This window comes from Centropristis striata, chromosome 11 (genome assembly GCF_030273125.1).
Source record: "Centropristis striata isolate RG_2023a ecotype Rhode Island chromosome 11, C.striata_1.0, whole genome shotgun sequence".
Lineage (NCBI taxonomy): Eukaryota > Metazoa > Chordata > Actinopteri > Perciformes > Serranidae > Centropristis > Centropristis striata.
Window position 1 is genome coordinate 19,959,895 of NC_081527.1, and position 20,083 is coordinate 19,979,977.

At 38.2% G+C, this 20,083-nt stretch overlaps 1 protein-coding gene across 1 annotated transcript; it reads right to left on the reverse strand.

The window, feature by feature from the left end:
* Positions 1-5,486: 5,486 nt before the first annotated feature.
* Positions 5,487-19,988, reverse strand: rb1cc1 (RB1-inducible coiled-coil 1). Its single transcript, XM_059344327.1, has 23 exons — positions 19,598-19,988; positions 18,495-18,627; positions 18,274-18,400; positions 17,997-18,167; positions 17,631-17,833; positions 16,968-17,382; positions 16,701-16,871; positions 16,437-16,621; positions 16,090-16,276; positions 15,036-15,117; positions 14,842-14,906; positions 14,632-14,735; positions 14,144-14,270; positions 12,093-14,020; positions 11,658-11,844; positions 10,711-10,819; positions 10,294-10,597; positions 7,926-7,977; positions 7,774-7,821; positions 7,273-7,331; positions 6,935-7,062; positions 6,647-6,717; positions 5,487-6,394 (listed from the first exon to the last, which is right to left on the reverse strand). Exons 2-23 carry the CDS (start codon positions 18,563-18,565, stop codon positions 6,299-6,301), a joined length of 4,890 nt encoding a protein of 1,629 aa, XP_059200310.1. The 5' UTR covers positions 18,566-18,627; positions 19,598-19,988; the 3' UTR covers positions 5,487-6,298.
* Positions 19,989-20,083: the final 95 nt, after the last annotated feature.

Below are 20,083 nucleotides of genomic sequence, written 5' to 3' on the forward strand. Positions count from 1 at the left end.
CAGAGTAAAGCGCCACCTCTGGCACCCAGATCACCACACCACTCTCTTTGCATATATTTATATCAAATGAAAGACTTTTTTTAATCCTGTTGGAACAAGGACTGACTGCCAAATTTGATTTTTAAATGCACTTTTAAGCTGTTCATGGTTTACGTTTGCATTTCTTCTTAACAAGTGAACAACATGGAGCAGTATTTACGGCTATGATGGGATTTGAAAGTTACAGATTATTTTTTTTAAGTAAATCCTACCCCTTAAAGCATACCCTCTTTCTTCCCAACACAGTTAAATAATGCAGCGCAGGGTCAACACTCACAATGCCTACCTGCTACATTTTATAATTCTGCATTAAGTGTCATTATTTTTTTATTTTAATTATATATGCTATCATCCAAAGCAAGGTTTACATTTATAAATATATAGTTTTTTTTTTTTTACTGTATTTGAAAAAACAAGAGCAGCAGCCGTTCTGTAGAATGCACAGAGCACACTTTAAACAATTGCATTTCACTAAACATCTTTAAACATTTTGACAAATTTAACTTCCCCTGAACACAGAGGATAAGAGGAAAAACATTTCTCTGATGAGAACAGAAACAGCAAGAAGTTCTAACAAGGAAAAGCCTGCCAGGTGGCGAACTGGCTGCACCAACAGAACGCACAATCTGTCTGCTTCTCCTTCCAAACCATTGACAGCTGCCATCACCAGCCTTGCACACTCGCACTCAGTGGCTCCTCAGCTCCCTGCCCATCCCTCTTTAGTGTTTCCTGCTAACCTCAGAGACAGGGTCACCTGGCCCCCTAGTTCCCCGTCTGTGGGGCCCTGCTGGCCCCCTGGAGACCTGCCTGCATGGGGATGCATGGCTAACAGAGGTCTAGCAAATCCTCTTTAATATGCAAACCAAGGGGCTATTCCTTTGACCTGAGACCATAGCTTTTCTAACAGTGAAATCCAAAAATATTCAAGTGATGTACAACGATGAGATTTGATGAGCAGTTTTTGATCTGCTGGTTATTTGATATTGAATATTATCAGAGACAAACAGCACCATAATCAGGTATTTTCCTCGACCGGGCAGGTTATTCCAGTTTAATTAAAGTACTATGCAGCTCGACTGAATCAGATTATGTTCTCCTCGACCTATTTGAAAAAATAATAATCTACAGTTTTAACATTTTTGTAAAATTGGAACAGCATTTCTCCACTGAGTAAAACCTAAGCACACAGATGCACAGAGGCTAAACTGAAGAGTGTTCCACAAAGCTAGCATTGCAACTGGGCTAAAAATAAAACCTGGCAAAGTTATTCTGATCCCTTATTGGTCCCATAGTTTGATTTCACATTTAGCATTTGCATTCCCCTCCGCATAAACATTTCATTCTTCCCCTCCTGCAGTACAATGAGACTTGAGTGACTTTGGCAGCAGATTTTGGATCGGTGCTCCTGAATCCACCAGTGTATGTTATCAGCAGGTAAACAAGCTTTCGAACAAAGCCATAATGGAACTGCAAGCGGCATAAAGAGGCTCATCTCAAAAGCTATACAACCCATCAAAGCTGGTGTCATTTCCTCAACACTGCACTGCAGCTGGAAAATGCATGGCTGTTAGTTACAGTTTAAATCGCCTGTCTATTTTCAGACACTTCAGAACTATTTGTATTGATTATTTACTTGTCAGTAAGCAGCCAGATTACCAAAATAAGACAACAGATTTTTAATGTTTGCTGGATTCTTTTCCGTTTTGTTCGGTGGTGGGAAATCAAAAACTGTGTCATGCACTAATTTAACAGGATTTGCACTATAGGGTATTTGAATAATTATTTTGTACTGAAAACGAAATAGTTCTGTCTATATTTGGAAGGATTACAGATGGAAATGAACTTAATGTGAAAATAATTTGCCCTTTTTTTAAATACGTAGTTTAGTTATATATCCCACACTTCCTGCTTACCAGATGCAATCTTGTTAACCACATGCCTGGATGCTTGTCACCAAACTTTCCACATATTTGCCTTTTGGGTACAGCTCAGATGCACAACTAAACCTACGCACTCTCCTCCCAGTGAGTGGAGAAGCCTCAAAGCTTTCCTTTCATATGCTGCATTATCTCTTTGGCGGTAATTATCCATAAAACTATGCCATCAGATGGTGATGATTTCCAATATGAACCCAATAAATGTGTTTAAAATTTGAATTATCATATTTATGTGGATATGTGTTACTAATAGTGATTATGTTCGTCATGTGGGTAGAAAATCAACCATCCTTATATTGCGCATTCTCACATATTTCTGAGACATTTCATCACACATTTAATCTGCCCCTGTCTAAGATTTTCTACTGAACCTGTAGTCAAGGCAGAGAGGGGGACAATAACGGATGAGATTATGAAGCATGTCTGTTAAAGCATGTCTGTTTGATCATCATTCTGTTTAGGTGAAGTTCTCTTCTTGGTCTCTTCAGTCCCTGACAGCAGATATATAACCTAATCTCTTTCCCTAACCCTTTTCTTAGGCATGAATAGGGTGGAAATGTGATGGCATTAAGTCGATTTACTCCTTGGTTTGCAGTTTCAGCCTTAATGCCTCTTGGCTCTTCTTCAACACACTCGTTCCATTTAGATTTTCGAAAATATAAATGTTATGTTAAGGCTTTCCTATTTATTTTCATTTATCCATCATTTGAAGTTCATGCATATATTTACTCTACAAATAATGCTTGTTTATTTGCAGCTCCGTCTATCTAGTGTAGTGTCAGAGATATTGGAAAAATCAAATACAACTTGTGTATTATCTTCAAATACAGAGGATATCAGTGACAAAGGGCAAGATCTGAGACTCTACGACATTCTTTGTGACTTGTCTCTGACATCGTTTTGATATTTCACATTTACTCATCTAAACCTTAATTTAGTGCCTCCAGCATGTGTTGACAAGCAGAGAAAAGCCATTATAATGTATCTTTGGATTTCAGCTGATGGCATTTAAAAGCTGCATTAATATACCTGTCCTCACACAATTATTGGAGTACGTTTGTGATGAATTTATGCTTTTGCACACAAGAAAGTTCAGGTTAGCTTTGAACTTTTTGTGATTAAAGAGATTCATTTGAATTAACATTTGTCAGAGCATATGTTGTTTGAAGTCGGTTTGAAGTTGTGTTAAATTTTAGTTTGGCCTTTTTTCATGAATTACTTTATTACAAAAGACAATTATGTAATTTCACTATTCATTAAAAAAATATTTTTAAATATATGTGAAGAGTTAATTTGCAAAAACAGATATCTCTATTTTGATTTATTTCCCAAATCATGTTTTTGTTTTAGTGCAGTCCAAAACACATCGTTCTAACTGGTGTTGGGTCATTTCAATAAGTTTCCTAATTAATAATAATTTCCTAATTCAAAGTTGTGTGTTTTTATTATGTACTCAAGAAAAAATCAGTCAAACTGGAGTTGGTTTATTAATTGTAAGAATTACTTGTATCTATTCATGCAAATTAACTCTGAATAAGGTACATATATATGGTGTATAATTTTATTTATTGTCTCTTGTCCATTAGAAGTGGTTTATAACAAAAAAAAAAAAGGACAATCTCAACTCAGACTTCATCAGTATCCTCTTTTAAAACAACTCTGAAAACATTTGTTTTTCAACAAAAGGCTTTTTAATATTTAATTTGGGCAATGTTTTCATGTCTGTCTATGTGTATAAGTAGGTTATATATTTGTTATAACCTAAATATAAGATATATTAGGGCAGTCAGGATATAAAATTGTCACTATTGTTACCAAAAGAGGATAATTATATTATTATGATTTCTGTAGAAAATGTGATTAAATGCTCAGTCATATTCATCAATAACTTTGTTTACTGTTACTGTTTTTTTTTGGCAAACTATTTACCCTCAAAAAGCAGAATTGCACTCAATGGACAGTGAAAAGGCATCCAGATAAACTGTAACTCATCATTACAGTATGAACTGAAACACAATATAATCATGTGTATTATTTACATGATATCAATATTTATTTTTTTAAATATCATGGTTATTGCCAATACCGGTATATAGCAACACCCCTAATGTATACATATGTATGTAGAAAACTGATTCCAGAACAGTTGGGACGCTGTGTAAATAAAAACAGAATGCATCAAATTCAGAATCAGTGTATTTATTTTAAAACAAAAACAAAGGTTTATTAGTATAAACATTAAATATATTTTCATTCAATTGAATGTAGATGTAAACAGTTTTGTTTTTAGTCTTAACTTTTTTTTTTTTTTTAAATCAGGGGTTGTTAATACATTTCTAACACGTGTTTGTGTTTATGACCATCTGAATTTAAATAGCTTACTATTTTCTATTTGTATATGCATTTTTTCTTATCACATTTTTATTATTATTATTATAAAAACACTCTGCAGGGTTGTGTTTTTTAAATACCACTGTTGTTATTTTTTAATTAAATCCCGTTCAGATAAATATAACAAAACAAAAACAGATGCACACCTCATTGTTAGTTGCTATTCATACGGTTAAACAACAGCTAATTTCACGATACACTACTGAAGATAAGCATTAAAGTGTTATAGAAAGAAGTTTGACAGCAAGTCAAAGGCAGTTTTAATGGTGGAACTAGCTAGAGACTACACATGGCAATGTTAAATCCCATTCAGCCTGATGAGAGTGACTCCCAGCAGCACTGAGCTCAGTGGGGGGTTGTAAACATTTACACTAAGAGCCTGTCCAGTGCACATGGTTGGTGCTTGCCAGCCACCTCGGTATCGAATGTTGTGTTGCATATTTTGTCATTCAGGCCTGTCCCGAAATTGTAGGAATCACACCATCAATTTATGAAGGAGCCATCCAAATGTGACAACAGGCTTATGCTAAATGGAGAAAATAGAGCTAAACATTGTTAAAACACCCCTAGACCCACATGGTAGAGAGTGCTCGGCAGAGAGCTGCTATGCTCCCCGCTGTGAACTGGGAAAGTGATGTTGGTGGGCTTCCTTCTCCATGAGGGCCGCATCGTTCTTGGGCCCCGATTTGAAGCCTTTTTGAAGTCTGTTTCCTGCAGCAGCGTGCCAAAATTAATGTTTCCACAAAAGCAAAAATGCTAAATCAAATGAATACACTATACTGTGCTATTCCACATTGACTCCTGAATCCCCAAGAAATTTAATTTAAAAGCATCATTAAAAAGCTATTCATCATATATGTCTTGAAAGTCACTAATGTGCATTTTATTTCATAACAACAAGCTCTAATAATATGGTTTATCATTTAATTAATACAGAAATCTCACCAGGCAGCTGGTGAAAATTAGCAAATGTCGGGTCGTTTTTTGTTCATGAACCGGGAAAACTTTTCACCCCCTAATGATTCAATAGTTCAATGGCATAATGCACATTTTTTTAGAGTCACACATAATTCCTTAAATGTAATAGAGCAATAATTGGCCAACATAAAAACAGCAGAATATGTTTGGGATCAATCCTTTATTGTTTCAAAACTCTATCTTTTACAATACAGTAATTTATTGTTACATGTGTGATTTGATGGGTAATGTACAATGTCTCCCGATAATGAAACACAGTCACAAAGTATTCCTTTCTACATATCAATAATCTATGATAGTGAGAAGTTTGTGCTGATATATTTACTTAGTTCTCGCAGCTCAATTAACTTCCCTTTTCAAATCAACAAAAGCATCGTTTTTGAAAGTGCATTTCAAGGATTGCAAGGACGACTGTTTTTCAATCAGTCAGCCATAATGTACATTTCAGTATTGACAGAGGGCCACACTGCTTTGTGAGTAACAAACAGCATTAACTACATTTCCAACTACAACATTTATCTGGATAAGTAAATCAAAGAAAATATATCAATATGCATGCCATGAACATTCCTCCATAAACATTTATAATAAATGTATATTTTTATTTAGTTATGTTGATAATGACACAGTATTTTCCACAAAAGGACAAATGCTGATAATGAAAACTAATATTTAACATCCAAATTTTGTTCAATTTTACACACAGGTCAAATGGCATTATGCCACAGTGTATAGGGACAATGCCCTAATAAAGTTAATAGCATTTGGTCCACAATAACAAATCTGGGTTTAAAAGAAACAAAAATGTGGTAGCAGGTGGGATATTGAACTGAAACTGAAAATAGCATGATGACTACCTTTAATTCTCACCATTTTTAAGGTCTTTCGATTTTCAAGTTATGAATTATGATGTGAAGTTTCTGTTCAAAAATTAAGCAATATAAATATACATTTTAGCTCATTACTCGGCTATTATACTTTCCGTTCCAAGGAACAGCTTTCACTCTGTAGAACTTGGTTCCTAAAGGAACCTTGAACCGGTTCTGGGCCTGGTGAAGGAAAAGAGACGAGGAGAGAAAAGCTTCGTTAGATAGAAAGAAGCTTCAAAACCGAAAATATGTGAATCTAACAGCATTACTGACACACGTCAAAAAAATAAATCCAGATTCAGAGTGGAAACTGACACTAAGAAAATTAAGATTTCAAGAAGCACACTACATTTACATCAGCATATCCGTTCTTAAATATTTATTTAAAACGTGAATAAAAAAACATCTGAGGACATTTGGCAAAGTCAGTACCTTTTTTGCCTGGCAATATTCCTTCTCCATCACCTTTCCAAGAACCCACGGCCGTCTTGAAGTCCCTGATGCTGAACAATAAATACAAATCGACTTGTTAGACAAATACACTGTGAGCACTTAGTAAGAAAAAGCTTATAAAGAAAACTGTAGCAAAAATAACACATTTACAGTGTACAGTATTATTGTTAAAAATCCCATTTATGCCTGACATGAAATCATTCATACACATTTTTTTCATTAGTAAATTAAAAACCACTTCTCATCATGTTTTGGGGCAGAGCTGACCTGGTTTGAGGTCCAGTGCAGTGAGAGACTCTGAGTGAAGGAAGTAGAGGGTGGGACCAACTGTGAACAGCACGTAGTTGTCATGCCTTTCATCCAGGATGATTAGTACCAAATCGCCTACCTGGAAACTGAAAAAAAAAAGACACACAAAGACACAAAGGGATGATGACACTGACTTCTGCAAACTGATAACAACACATTAATGTAATTATACAATAATGTGTATAATTACACTGCATGTAATCATGGTCAGAGTTTTAGCTCAAAACAAAAAGCGCTAAAAATTACAACAGCGAGACCGTATGGGTTTTTTTTTTTTTTTTTTTTAATTCACTTACTCTCTGATGGCGATTTTGTCTGAATGCCGTGACGACACAGACGACATGCTTTGAGACATCTACAAAGAAAAGGATTAGGGCAACGTTACACATGTTACATTGAAGGGTTAACAGAACTGGCTATAGATGATTTATAACATTTCTCTTATTGGGCTTTTGCTAGAAATGAACTAAGTAATTAGTATTAGCACTTTACCCTATTTACAGCATTATACTCTTATTTCAGTTTTATCCTTTGTGAATAATACAATAACAAGGCCAATTTAAAATCATTTTTCAAACCACAAAAGTATATTTTAAACACTTATATTAGTATATATATATATATATATGTTTTATTTCACTAAAATGTATCCCTCACATTCTAATGACACTCTTCCTAGAAATTATTTTTTCTTCACTGAGCTCTTTGGCCTCCTGGGTCAGGATTTTACTCTTTGATGCTACTGCCACCTAGTGGAGCAGGTGTTACATAGCCCATAGAGATAATAAATAACTGACCAGTCTTTGACTGAGGCGCTTGTTTTCTTCCTCCTTCATGTGTAAAGTCTGAAACATATATCAGATTTATTAAACAGATAAGAGACCAGATCCAGAAACACAGTGTCTTGTGCTCTCAAATGCAATCTGATAGATACAGAGCGTCTATTTACCCTCTCAAGTAAGAGTATCCGCTGTTTCTCCTCTGACATCAGGACGTTATCACTGCAAGAGAGAAAACATCACATTCTTGATTATTGTCCTCAAAACTGTATGTTATGTAGAAAATGAAAACTGATTATAATATGAATGGGTCAACATTTCAAGTCTTGTAACTACTTTATAGTTCATAATTTTAATATTATGAATGGAAAACTCACTCAGTCTGAATCTAGCCTTCCTTCCTTCCACTGTCCTTTCTATCCATCCAGTTTGGCATATTTTACACAATGGTCTTTTAAATCCTTCTTGAATAACGCAAAGACCTCTTTCTGTCAGGCACTGGGAACCAATTTCATATTATCACAACAAAAGGCTCAATACTGTGTACAGATGTAGCCACTTTAAGCCCTGCTGTAAGTTTGCTGCTGTATATAAAACATGTGAAAAGAATATATATATTTTTTTTTCCACAACAACTAAATAAGCTTATATCTCAGTTATTACAATAAAAACAATAGATTTGACATGTTTGATTGTCATAATGAAATGTGTTGGTTTCGGTTTGGCCAAAAACTTTTTGGGAAAGGAAAATATATCCCTAGCCCCTCAATGAACAAAGTATGTCACAAGTAGTATTTTTAAATTGACTTTCTGTATTGGCAGGTCCCAAAAAAAAAAACCAAACAGATATGAGACAGCATAATAAACTACACTGCACTGAAGATAAAGACTGATTGCTGTGTTTCAGTGGGATTCACCTTTAAATTGTACAAGACATACAATAGACTATACTATTTTATTTTCTGCTGTAATCTCTTTAACAGCATGTAAACTTCAACTCTGTCACGTCAAGAGAAAAAGAAAACCCGGGTCACCAGAGCTACCTGAAGCATGTGGAGGAACAGATTTCTACAGCGGTGTGCATGACATGGACATGACAAACAGAAGAAACTGGGGAAGTATTGCAGTTAAAGCAGCAGAGATTAAAAAAGCATATTAAAATCCAGAGTCAAATTGAAACCAAAACTTAAACTGTGTAAATTAAGTTACTTAGATTTGACAGTAGGTTATGAAATTCAGACATACATAGACAGTAAGGGAAAAATTGTGTTCTCCACAGACTGTCCTCTTAATGAACTGTCAAAACTCTGACCTAAAAAACACACCATTTCCGGCTTCATGCTCACTTTCTTATACATAATTTAAATGTGTCTTGGTGCAAAAATAAGGCGTGGAGTGTGTGAAGAAGTACAACGACTGGACAAATGCATGTAAGCACAGGCATTATAATCAAGTTAGGGCAATGCAGGCAAATGTGTTTCTTCCCAGTAACCTGATGTGTAGTCTCGCACAGCCAGACCTGTCTCCATGCTTCTGGAGGAGTCATAATTCTGCAGTAAAGGAAAATAAATGCTCTGGATTGTTTGTATTTCTAAGCCCAGGATGCAGTGACCAAATTGTGTCAGCGGGGAACTTATTTTGGTGGAACATTTGCACTATTTGGGATTTTTTTTGGTATTGCATTTGGGTAAGTGAGCCCCAGCAAGTTGTGCACTTACAGTCCTGCAGACTGTCTGAATCTCAAAAGCTTTTCATTGTGCTTTTAGATACCGTTATCACTAAAAGCCTCGTTACAGCTTTGAATTATGTTTTTACATTAATGTTTTTATTTGCGCCCAAGTCTGTTTCACACTGCCAGGGTTGCAGCTGAAAAACATATGGTCAAGATGTCATAAAAAGACATTTAAACAAAACATTAAATTAATGGAATAGACAGACTGATTGTAGTCAGATCTACCTGTGCCTGAGATGGGGCAGTCATATTATAAAGATGGACAAAATGGCACACTAGATGCTCCCATTTATTTAATTACCACACAGTGACATTTTGAGAGTCCTGGTCTTTTGCAGGATCTTTTACATGTTTTCTGCCCTCCTTTCTGTTTGTCCTTGTTTGTTTTTACAGTGATATAAAAAGCCTATTGTGATTTTTGGCCAGCTGTCCTTCCTGCTTTAAGCAGCTGTAACTCTGTTGCTTTTAGCCTGGATTATGTGTTGTCTAATGTTAAAGTTTTATCTTCATGTGTTAAGTATAGTTTACTTCTCTGTTTGTGATTGGTCATATGCACGAAACACCGGCCCTTTCATAGCCTCTCGTAATTAGATTGGGTAAACCCGAGTTAACTTGGAGTTTACAGCTACTGTCATGTGACTGCATAACCTTATTGCAGTTATTACGTTTAGTGAAGCAAGATAAGGGAAAGATGACCTCAGTATGTTGAACTTCCTTCATAGTGCAGGGCCCATGAGAGATCACAATCACCACAAAATATCTCAAACTATCAACATAACAATGTTTATTAGAGAGAAGATGCTTACTGGACTGTCACCATGCTGGCCTCCACTGCTGAATCCACGTTTTCGTCTTCTCGGATGGCTGCCACAGAGGCCAGTCTGTCGGTTTCAGCCGTGGGATCTGAGGAAAAAGCCCCAGCAATGGGCAGAGCTCTCGCTGCTGCAGCAGCTCCTCCTGCAGCTTCTGTGATCTCCTGAGCTGACGGGTTCAGAGTGAAGAAGGCAGAGGAGACCAGTGCAGTGCTGCGCAGGCGGTTAAGCTCTTCTTCCAAGTGTTTCTTCTCCTGCATGACACTAGCTCGGTCCTCGGAGAGTGTCTCTATCAGAGCTGCAAATGAGCAGCATGTTTACAGACACAGTTTGTACCAACAGCTTTTTTTTCATGAGATATCAAGAAAACGATTACCCTCCTCTAAAAGCGCTCAGTATGTACACACTCACCTTTATCTTTCTCCTGCTGTTGGGTGACTTTCCGCAACTTCTCTGTGAGCTCGTTGATGATCTGCTCTTTTTTCAGCTTCTCTCGGGTTAGAACAGTGTTGAAATTAGTCTAGAGAAACAAACAAAACAAAAATCACCATTTAGAGTTGCATCAAGGTTAACAGCCATTTTGGTCTCAACGGGGAATTTTAGCACAAATGATTTGAGAGGATCCCTTTTTATTGCTAACTTCTAACAATGCAGATCAGCTTGCAGCCATGGGAGTTATCGTTGCTTTTTGTTTTTTTACTTGTCTCTTTGACTTTTTTTTTGTATTGTTCCATGTCTGATCGCTTCATCATGTATTATACCCAGTAACAAAAAACAAAAACAAATTAAATATGGGCTGATTCGAATTACAGCAGGTAAGTCTTAATCAGATTAAACTATAAAGGGTGGTGAAACAGAGTGAGGACAAATATATCCATGACAGAGATTCAGAAAAATCTTTTAAATCAATAAAGATATCAGACAAATCAAACCTAGAGCCAGGCAAATGACTTAAATATTGACTTCAAATTGAATGCAAGTAACAGAGTGATTGTGTCAGTAACTATTAAAAATGTAGGTTATCACAAACTAAATACTCACTGCTATACTGGATAACATTAAAGTGTAAATCGTCACTGACTAGGCAGTGCTTGTAGTTAAGAAAGCCTTCACACTACACGACATACACTCTGTTTTAAGCAGTCTTCATAAAATATAATTGCAATTATTATGATCAATATATCATTAGTTATGGCGAAGATGTACTGTAAATTACAGGGCTGGCCAATATTTAATTTATTATTGATCGTCTTTCAGTGGAATTGTATTAAGAGGACATCGTATATTAAAATATCATGATACATAATTACATCAACTAAACAGAAATGTTCCCGCCTATTTACAGCCCAAACACAAACCTGCTGCTCTGCGATTAGTGATGTCTTGAGGTTCTGCATCTCCTCATTCTTCTTCTTCTCCAGGAGGTCCATCTGGGACTGCAGGGAGGCCCTCTCCTGCTGCAGCCGCTCTTGTAGTGCTGAGTCCAGAGACAGAGGTGCTCCGGCTTCGGCACGGCCCTCAGCATGCAGCGACAAGCCCTCATCACTGAAAGACACACAACAAAAACTTTAACTCTGATAAAGGAATTGCGTGGCCATACAAGTGGATACAAAACTAAAGAACAGTTACCAGTTCATTCTTAATTAACAGTGCAACAGATTGTTTACTCCTATAACCCCACATTTCCTTTAATGTGTCATTTAAATGTAAGCAGATTTTGTAACTTTAAAAACACAAAAAAAACAGCTAGATTTCTACATGTGGTGTGTCTGCAACTGTGATAAAACATTTACCTTTTTGAGGAATGTTTCTCTTGAAGCTCAATCTCAAGCTGTCTAATTCTGTCTAACAGTCTCTTCTCCATGTCCTCCTTCTGCTGCTCTAACTCTTTAAAGGCATCTGGTGATGCAACCTTAGAGGCCTCTTCCTTTTCTAAATCTTTCTCGACTGCTTGTCTGTCCTGCTCTAGTTTTTTGGAGAGCAGGTCATTTTCTGCCTGCAAATTGCTGATAACAGTCCTCAACTCTTGCTCCAGTTCCTGGAAACTCCTGAACTGCTCTTCTTTTTCTTCACTTAGAGAAGCCACCTGCTGGTCCAATTCCTGTTTGAGTTTCTGCTGCTGCTCAACATGGTTATTCTCAGCATCCTGGGATTGCCGCTGCAGGGAGGCAAGTTCATTTCGCAACAAAATAGCCTCCTCCTCATGTCTGTCTACCAGCTCTGAGATGCAGTGGTCCTTTTCAATCCTCATGAGAGTCCTCAGCTCTGCAAGGTCCACTTCATACTCCTCGTTTTTTACATTAAGCTGTTTTTTTATATTTGCCAGCTCTTCACTAAGAGCTTTGGTCGCAGTCTCTACCTGGGACTTCACCGCATCAGCCTGCTGCAGCTTGGCCTCCTCTAACAAGCGCCTCACCTCTTCTGTCTCTGACTCTTTGAGGGCAAGCTCCACCTCCACTTTGCAGCGGAGTTCTGCAAGCTCCGTCACACGAGCCTCCAAGTCCTTAATTTGGTTATCTTTCTCTTTAAGTGCAGTGGCGTGGTGATCTGCTGCCTCACTTAACTTTGCAGTATTTTCAGCAGCCAGATGTTCAAGAGCCTTTTGATTATCCTTGGCAAGGGTCTCCAGGTTTGCTGCGTGCTCCTGCTTTATTTTGTCCTCCATCTCCTTTAAGCGGGACTGCTCGACAACTTCCAGCTCTTGCCGGATCTTTTGCTGGCTACGTTCAATCTCAAAGTGCAGATTCTCAAGCTGGCTGTTCAGAGAGTCTCTTGAAGCTGAGAGTGTCTTAATCTCTTCAGTTTGATCGCTAATCATCTGCTCCAGGTTTTTGATCCTGTCTGTCTGATCGCTCTCCGTTTGAACCCATCGCTCTTTCTCATTCTCGAGCTGAGTAAGTTCTTTCTCTTTTCGCTCCATGAGCCCCTCCAGTTCAAGCATTGCATGCTGGACATCTTTGACAATATTCTGGTTTACTTGGTTTTCCTCCGTTAGTGTTTCAACCTGCTTCCCAAGCTCCTGCCGAAGGGAGTGAAGCTCACTTTGATGCTGCTCCTTCAGTTCCAGTTTTTGGGTCTGGCAGATATTTTCCACAACACTGCGCACCTCTGTGGTCATATTCCTCAAAACAAAGCCAAAGTCTTGTTGTTCTTTTAATACAAGGCCTCTCAAGTGATAGAGGTCCTCCTTAACACTTCTGAAGTTTGAATGGGACTCCTCTGCAGCAGAGCGGTACTTGTCAATAACTTGTTTGAGGACAGCAATCCTTGAGTTCTCCCTCTCCAGTATTGTGGTGTCCTGCATACGCTTGTTGTCAATAGCGTTGATGACTGAAGAGTACAGCGACTCCACCATCATCTCAGGGCTAATGGGGTCACTGATGGGGTTCGGAGAGGTCAAGTTCTCTTCAATCACAAACTCGTTGACAGCAGACATGAAGTCGGATTCAGGACTCTCTGCTAGAGAATCCAGGTCAAGGGAGCCCTGCTGCAGGACTGGATCCATGTTCGGGTGACCGATGGTTTCAAAGTCAAATGTTTGCGCATCTATGCTGTCCGGGGATAAGTCCTCTAGAGGAGCTGGGACAGGAACATGTAGGGGCTGGCAGCTGGGTCCCTGAAGGCTGAGAGAGGAAGGGGTTTTGGAGGACCTTGGTGTCGTGGTCCCAGGTATGCTTTCAGACTGCGGGGTGAACACGGCTGATCTCTGACTAAAGGATATCTGCAAGGACAGAACAGATGAAGGGAGAGCAGAGAAATGCTTACCACATAAATAAATGATCAAAGCAAAATTACACTTTATAATAATGTATATAAATGAAGGTTATTAATCGAGAGTCGTTACCCTTTGTTCACTTAGCAGATCAGTAATAGTTTGAGACATCTCATCCACGCTCTGCGCAGCTTGGACCAGCTGGTGAAGCGTCTCTACATGCCGATTTAGGGGTTCGAAGTCACACAATGTGGGAACCCTGCAGATAATATTAGGAATAAGATTAAGTCTGTTGAGATAAACCCACTTGTGAGGTTCAGAGCTTTAACATCAACTCATGTACGGTTTCCTGCACAGCTGTGCACCAGAACCCTTCCTCAACTAACACGCCCAGTGCTATTGGATTTACTTGTGAGACATTTGATAATGTTTTCTGTTAATCGTCAAAGCATATTTGAGTATTCTACAAAAATCTATCTTCATTAATGACTCCAACTAAATTATTTGATTTAGAAATTGACACAAACTTCCAAATGTATGTTTTCCACAGTTACGGTGGTGTTACATAAACTGTAAGGTTATATATAAAGCCATTTCAATAACTGAGGACAGTCACTTACATAAGGAAAGGCTGCACCTCTAGCGGACAACAAGATTTCAAGTACTGCAGGTCATCAAGTGAGATGTCTGGAAGTTCGTCATCAAACCTTCTGGGCTTTCGTGTCTGTAAACAATAATTAGCAGAGTAAAAGAAGAGACGTCTTAAAATACAGTGGAAATTATATAGAGAAGAATATCAATTTGGTCAAAACTCTTGAATTGTAACTTACACAAAATGATGTTGGAGGCCATGAATCGAGTCCTCTGAACAAACGATTTCTGAGAAAAGACTTCCCTGAAAGGAAATGGGTAAATGGATCAAAACTCTGATCTTGGTTGGAATCTGTGTGCCATTTCAAAAATACATTCAGCTTTACAGAGCCAAGTCAAATGTGTTTAGCTGAGGGTTTCCAAAGACACTTACTAAAGAGTTTCCCAAAGGACTCCCTTTTGAACTTCTCCGCCTCGTACAGTTGTTTCCCATCCTTTACAAGTGCATAAGCCCACTGAAAAGATTGATAGTAAAGAAACAACAAAGTAATAATCATTTTTTGACATTGTCCACTTTCAGAACCATTTCTTAGCATGGATTTTAATGTTACTGAGCCACTATAATCTTCTTTTCTGGGTCTAAATGTAAATGTAAAAAAAGAAAAAGAAAAAAAAAGCCTTTTCAAAGCTGTAGAATCAATGTCTTATCCCTACAATTCAAAAGAAAGATTTTTGGTGCTCATGGTCAAACTGAAGACAATGTTTTGGAAAAAGCAAAGAAATTGAAACAAAAGTGGCTTCCTGTTGCATCAACTGCAGTTAAAGAAGAAACTACAACTCAATAAAAAGAGAGGATGAACTTAAGCTAAATCAATTCCATTATTGGCGTCCAACCGTTTTCCACTCTTACTTCATGTGGACATAGGACAGCAGTTATTATCAGCAAAAATTCAAGTAGCTGATAAAGTTTTAGTCCCATGCTAATGCAATTGGAGCAGCCATCGATAGCACAACTCTGAAACCACACAGTGGTACACATTCATAGTCCTTCATGAGCCTGATAACTAGCATGAAGACCAACTCCATTTCTTGGAAAGACGCAGAACCACAAAGCCAGTCTAGCTCAAGCACCAATCATAATAATCTGTTATATTTACCACTTCAGGAATGTTAGATATTACAAGATAGCTCACTGAAAAGCAATATTCGCCTGAAAACATAAAAAGTAAACAAACAAAAGACAAAAAAAAAAGCTTAAATGAACTTAATTGTCAAGCACCAGCAAACAACGTAATAGGCCTGTTCTCTCTTCATTATAGTGGCAAAGTCAGATTGGCCAGTCACAACTGGCCAATTACAGCTGAATATGTAAATGATGTGCTCAGCACAAAACACACCCGAAAGCTACAGATTCAGCGAGGCAAACCTCTTTGAATTAGTGAGTTTGAAAGCATGATTGCTGTCCAATAATGGCTTTTAGCTCTGACCTCTCTGTAGTGGCGCATAAACATTTTTCTCCTGACGACTTCCACCACTGCCAAGCAGTACATCTGGGGCACAGTACTGAGGGCCTCCACCACCCTCACTCTTTCTATTAGCTCCGTCAGAAGTCTGAGTAGAGCCTGCAGCTTCTCCCCATCCTGGTCTGCATGAAGCATCACGTAGCAGCACCATCTAAAAGAAAAATCATCATCAAAATCATTAGCCGTGTTAAAATGTTGCAATTTTTAAACCAGCAAGCCTAAATTCAATAGAAAAAGCAAACATTATGTACAAAAAGCAGCAAGTTTAAAAAATAAAAAAAAATTGGGGAAGAAGTGGTTTTTGGTTTTACTTGAGTCTGACTTGAAGGTTGTTTGCAAGTTCTTGTTTGGCAGTGGTGCACTTCTTTTTGATGTCTAGCAGCTTCCTGTGGTTGTTCAGCATGATCATCAGCTGGTTAGTGTGACTCAAACACAAGTCAGGCAGAACAGATGTATCCTTCAGGTTTTCAGCCCGCTTCTGATTGGCCAAAAATCCCTGCAGGAGAAAACATGTAAGTACAACTCCTAAAAAATAACAGATGGAAAAAGTCAAGTTTATCTCTTACTGTACGTACCTGAGCAAGTTCTTTCTGTTCATTCACTAACTTCTTGCAGCTTGCAATCATTTGGTCGAGAGCATACAACCGGTCCTCAAGCCCTTTGATGGCCTTCATGTTTTGATTATCTAGCTTGGCAATTGTGTCACGACAATCTGTCAGGAAGGGCTGAATAATCCGAGGGTCAAGCTGAAAGAAACATTTCAGTAAAGACTCATGATACTTTTTTCTCTACAATTTCCAACTACATATTTTGACATGTCTATTCATACAGCTGTGACTCACCCTATTGATGGAGTCAAAGCATTTCCTCACAACCGATTCCACGTCATTGGGCCGGTCTTGTACGTTGATCCAGTCTAATAGTGTGACATTGAAGGCGGACGGGTTGGCGAATTCTGGAGCGAAATCATCCAATAGCGCAGCTCTCAGCCCACCACTGTCAGTCATTTCATGTGTTTCCTGGTCTCCAGCTGGCTCACATGTGGCCTTCCCAGAAGCAGAGAAGGATGCTGATGACTTGGAGGGCTTCTTTGCATCAGCAGCGCAGAGCACAGAATCGGTGGATTTTTCTTCTTCTGTCTCATCTGAATCCTTTCCTGGAGTTGAGCTGGACTTCTCCATGCTCTCTCTGTAACTGTGTCTTGTTAAACATTCCAACAGAGGTATCCTCGCCATTACAGAAACAGATGTCCCTAACCTGCAATCATAGGAAAATGAGCGTTAAGTCATCAGGTTATGTTTTTTATTTTAGAAGAAATATATAAAAGCTTGGATGTATTTAATCTTACTTCACTTCTTTAATTGAGCTAAAATTTTGATTTAACAATTATAACAATTTAACATGTCATTAAAGGCAATATGCACATAGAATAGTACTTACTAATGAATATAAAGAATTTTGTATTTGAAGTTTAAAAGTGTTGGATAATATTAGCAAACACTTACTTTGACAGTTTAACCTTAATTTCCTCCAAGTCATGCTGATAATTTACATATGACGTTTCAAATTTCATGAGCAGCTTCTGATAAGACAGAGTGCAATCATCCAAATTAGCCATAATGGCAGCCCAGCCTTGGTGTTGAAGGTGTTCATCATGAACCAATCGTTCACAGAAAGAGCAAAGTTTCTTGGCAACTTCAAACATTTCCTAAAATCAAACAAAAAAACAGTCAGGACATATTAGGAGCATTCAATAGTTCATCCATTAGATACAATGATTTTTTAATGACGTTACTCTCATAAAGGTGGTGCACATTTCAAAGAAAAGGAAAGGTAGCTTAAAAAAAGAAAAGGAAAAAATTGATACATACTAGAGCAAGTTGTGTTCGTGAGGCAACAGTGTGAAAGACAGCTGGCATCAGTAGAGACTCCTCCACCTTAACCTGAATCTCACTCTCAATCGAGAAGGTGGTTTTGGGGATCGTTGGATCCCGGTCACATAAGATCATCTCTTTGTTGAACAGGAATATGGGGTTGGTTTCCTAAAGATAAAAGTAATACTTTAGTAATCAGGACATCATACAGTATATGCAACCTGTATACCTTCAAGGGAAATAAAAAGCACACTAATCACTTGTGTAAACTTACAGTGCCAGCACTGTAGCTGCAGACGCGCCTCTCTGCAGCCATACATTCCCCTCCATTGACAACAAGGACTTGATGTTGAATTGCAATCTTATATTTGGCTTGGATGGCATGTTTGAGCTCCAGTACACTGAGAAAAAAAGGAAGTATTTATTTAGATCACAACAGCCAAGATGTTCTGACTAGTATTTCTCACTAATATGGGTAACATGCCAGTTTCTTACGTTTGGACAGCAAGATCAGTGTCAAATGTCAGTGTGCTGCCATTGTTGACCTGGAACACATATAACTTCATGTTGAATCTCCCAGAGTTCTTCGGCTTTGCCTATCTTGCTCATTTAGTCATTCAAGGCCACCCTGTTGAAAAGAAAACACAACACAAACATAAATATGAAATAGCTGATAAACTAAGTTTTTGCATTTTCAAGTTTTTATTATCATTAGGAGTTCTATTGAGAAGTGATGCAGCCACTTATTTAAACTACAATGCCATAAAATATATATGAGTAATATCTATATGTGGTACAACATAGCATATAATCATATGTAAGGATATTATTATCGTGTCTGAGGTTTAATAAAAGGCCAACATGTCATCCCCTTCCACCCAAACCTGTAAGGCTCTTGTAACTACATGTCTAGTGACTCACACGCTTAGTAGCTGAGTCACCATGTCCTTGGTTACTGGACACTGCCATGGTTTTAATATGTAATAAGCAAGTCACCAAATGTGTCGGTCTAATGTAAGACAAAGACCAACTTCAAAACTGCCTGACGAAGTAGATGGTTCACATTTGTTGACGTTTATCTGAAGAGCCAGAAGGCTGCGCTGATAACACACCAAGTTAAAGAACAGAACTGAGTTAGCGCTAATTAACTAACTGTTAACTGTTGTTAGCGTGACAACATAAAACACCTAAGAAGCTAAGTTGCTATCACAGACTGAGAGGATGATGATGGGGAGCTCATTGCCGTTACTAATTGTCTGCGGGCCTCGTATCATTCAGGTCTAACGAGTACAGATGTTCACTGTTTTAGGAGTGAGATCACTGACATTTAACCGTTGTTATTAATCCCGAGGCCTCCAGTTAGTCACGGTTTACAGTGCCAGAGTACCAGCTAGCCACCTAGCTGGTCAACAACAGCCCGCTGACTGCGCTAACTGGCTGGTAGCTAACACAGCTGTCAGGCTATTTCTAACGTCGATTAATTTGACAAATGTAACAAGATTAACCGAAATACCCAAAATCACATGCTTGGACTTATATCTGTATAAGGATCATATTCCACACTGAATTAATGAAATAAATGATTTCATTGGCCTTACCGTACTTTGCTCGCATCTCCCTGTTCTTGGTCTCCACCTCGCTTAGCGAGTTGGCTAGCTAACGAGCTAGCAACCAAGCTAGCTAGCTAACCTGTTTTAGCTTGGCATACATAGAGCTAGCTTAGCGAGCCACTTAGCTACTGTTAGCTACACTAAACTAGACTAGAATAACTGACAACCATGGTTGGTCGCGCAGAGTAACCATACTGCAGTAAAAGAAATGTCTAATTTGGCAAACTCCAGCCGAGATGGTGTAAAACACGGACAAAACCACCAGTTGTTTATGTCAGGTAGCTAACTACGCTAACACCCTTTCAGTAGCTCTGTGTGTTGTGTTGTTGTCATCTGCTGAAGGGCAGTCCGTGAACGATCCGCTCAATCCTACTGTGTTACTAAGGTAAGATAACCTACTGTTGGGGAAGTTGAAAAATGTACTATTTTTGCGCAATTTATATTCATATGCATAGTTTTAAAAGCATAGAAACA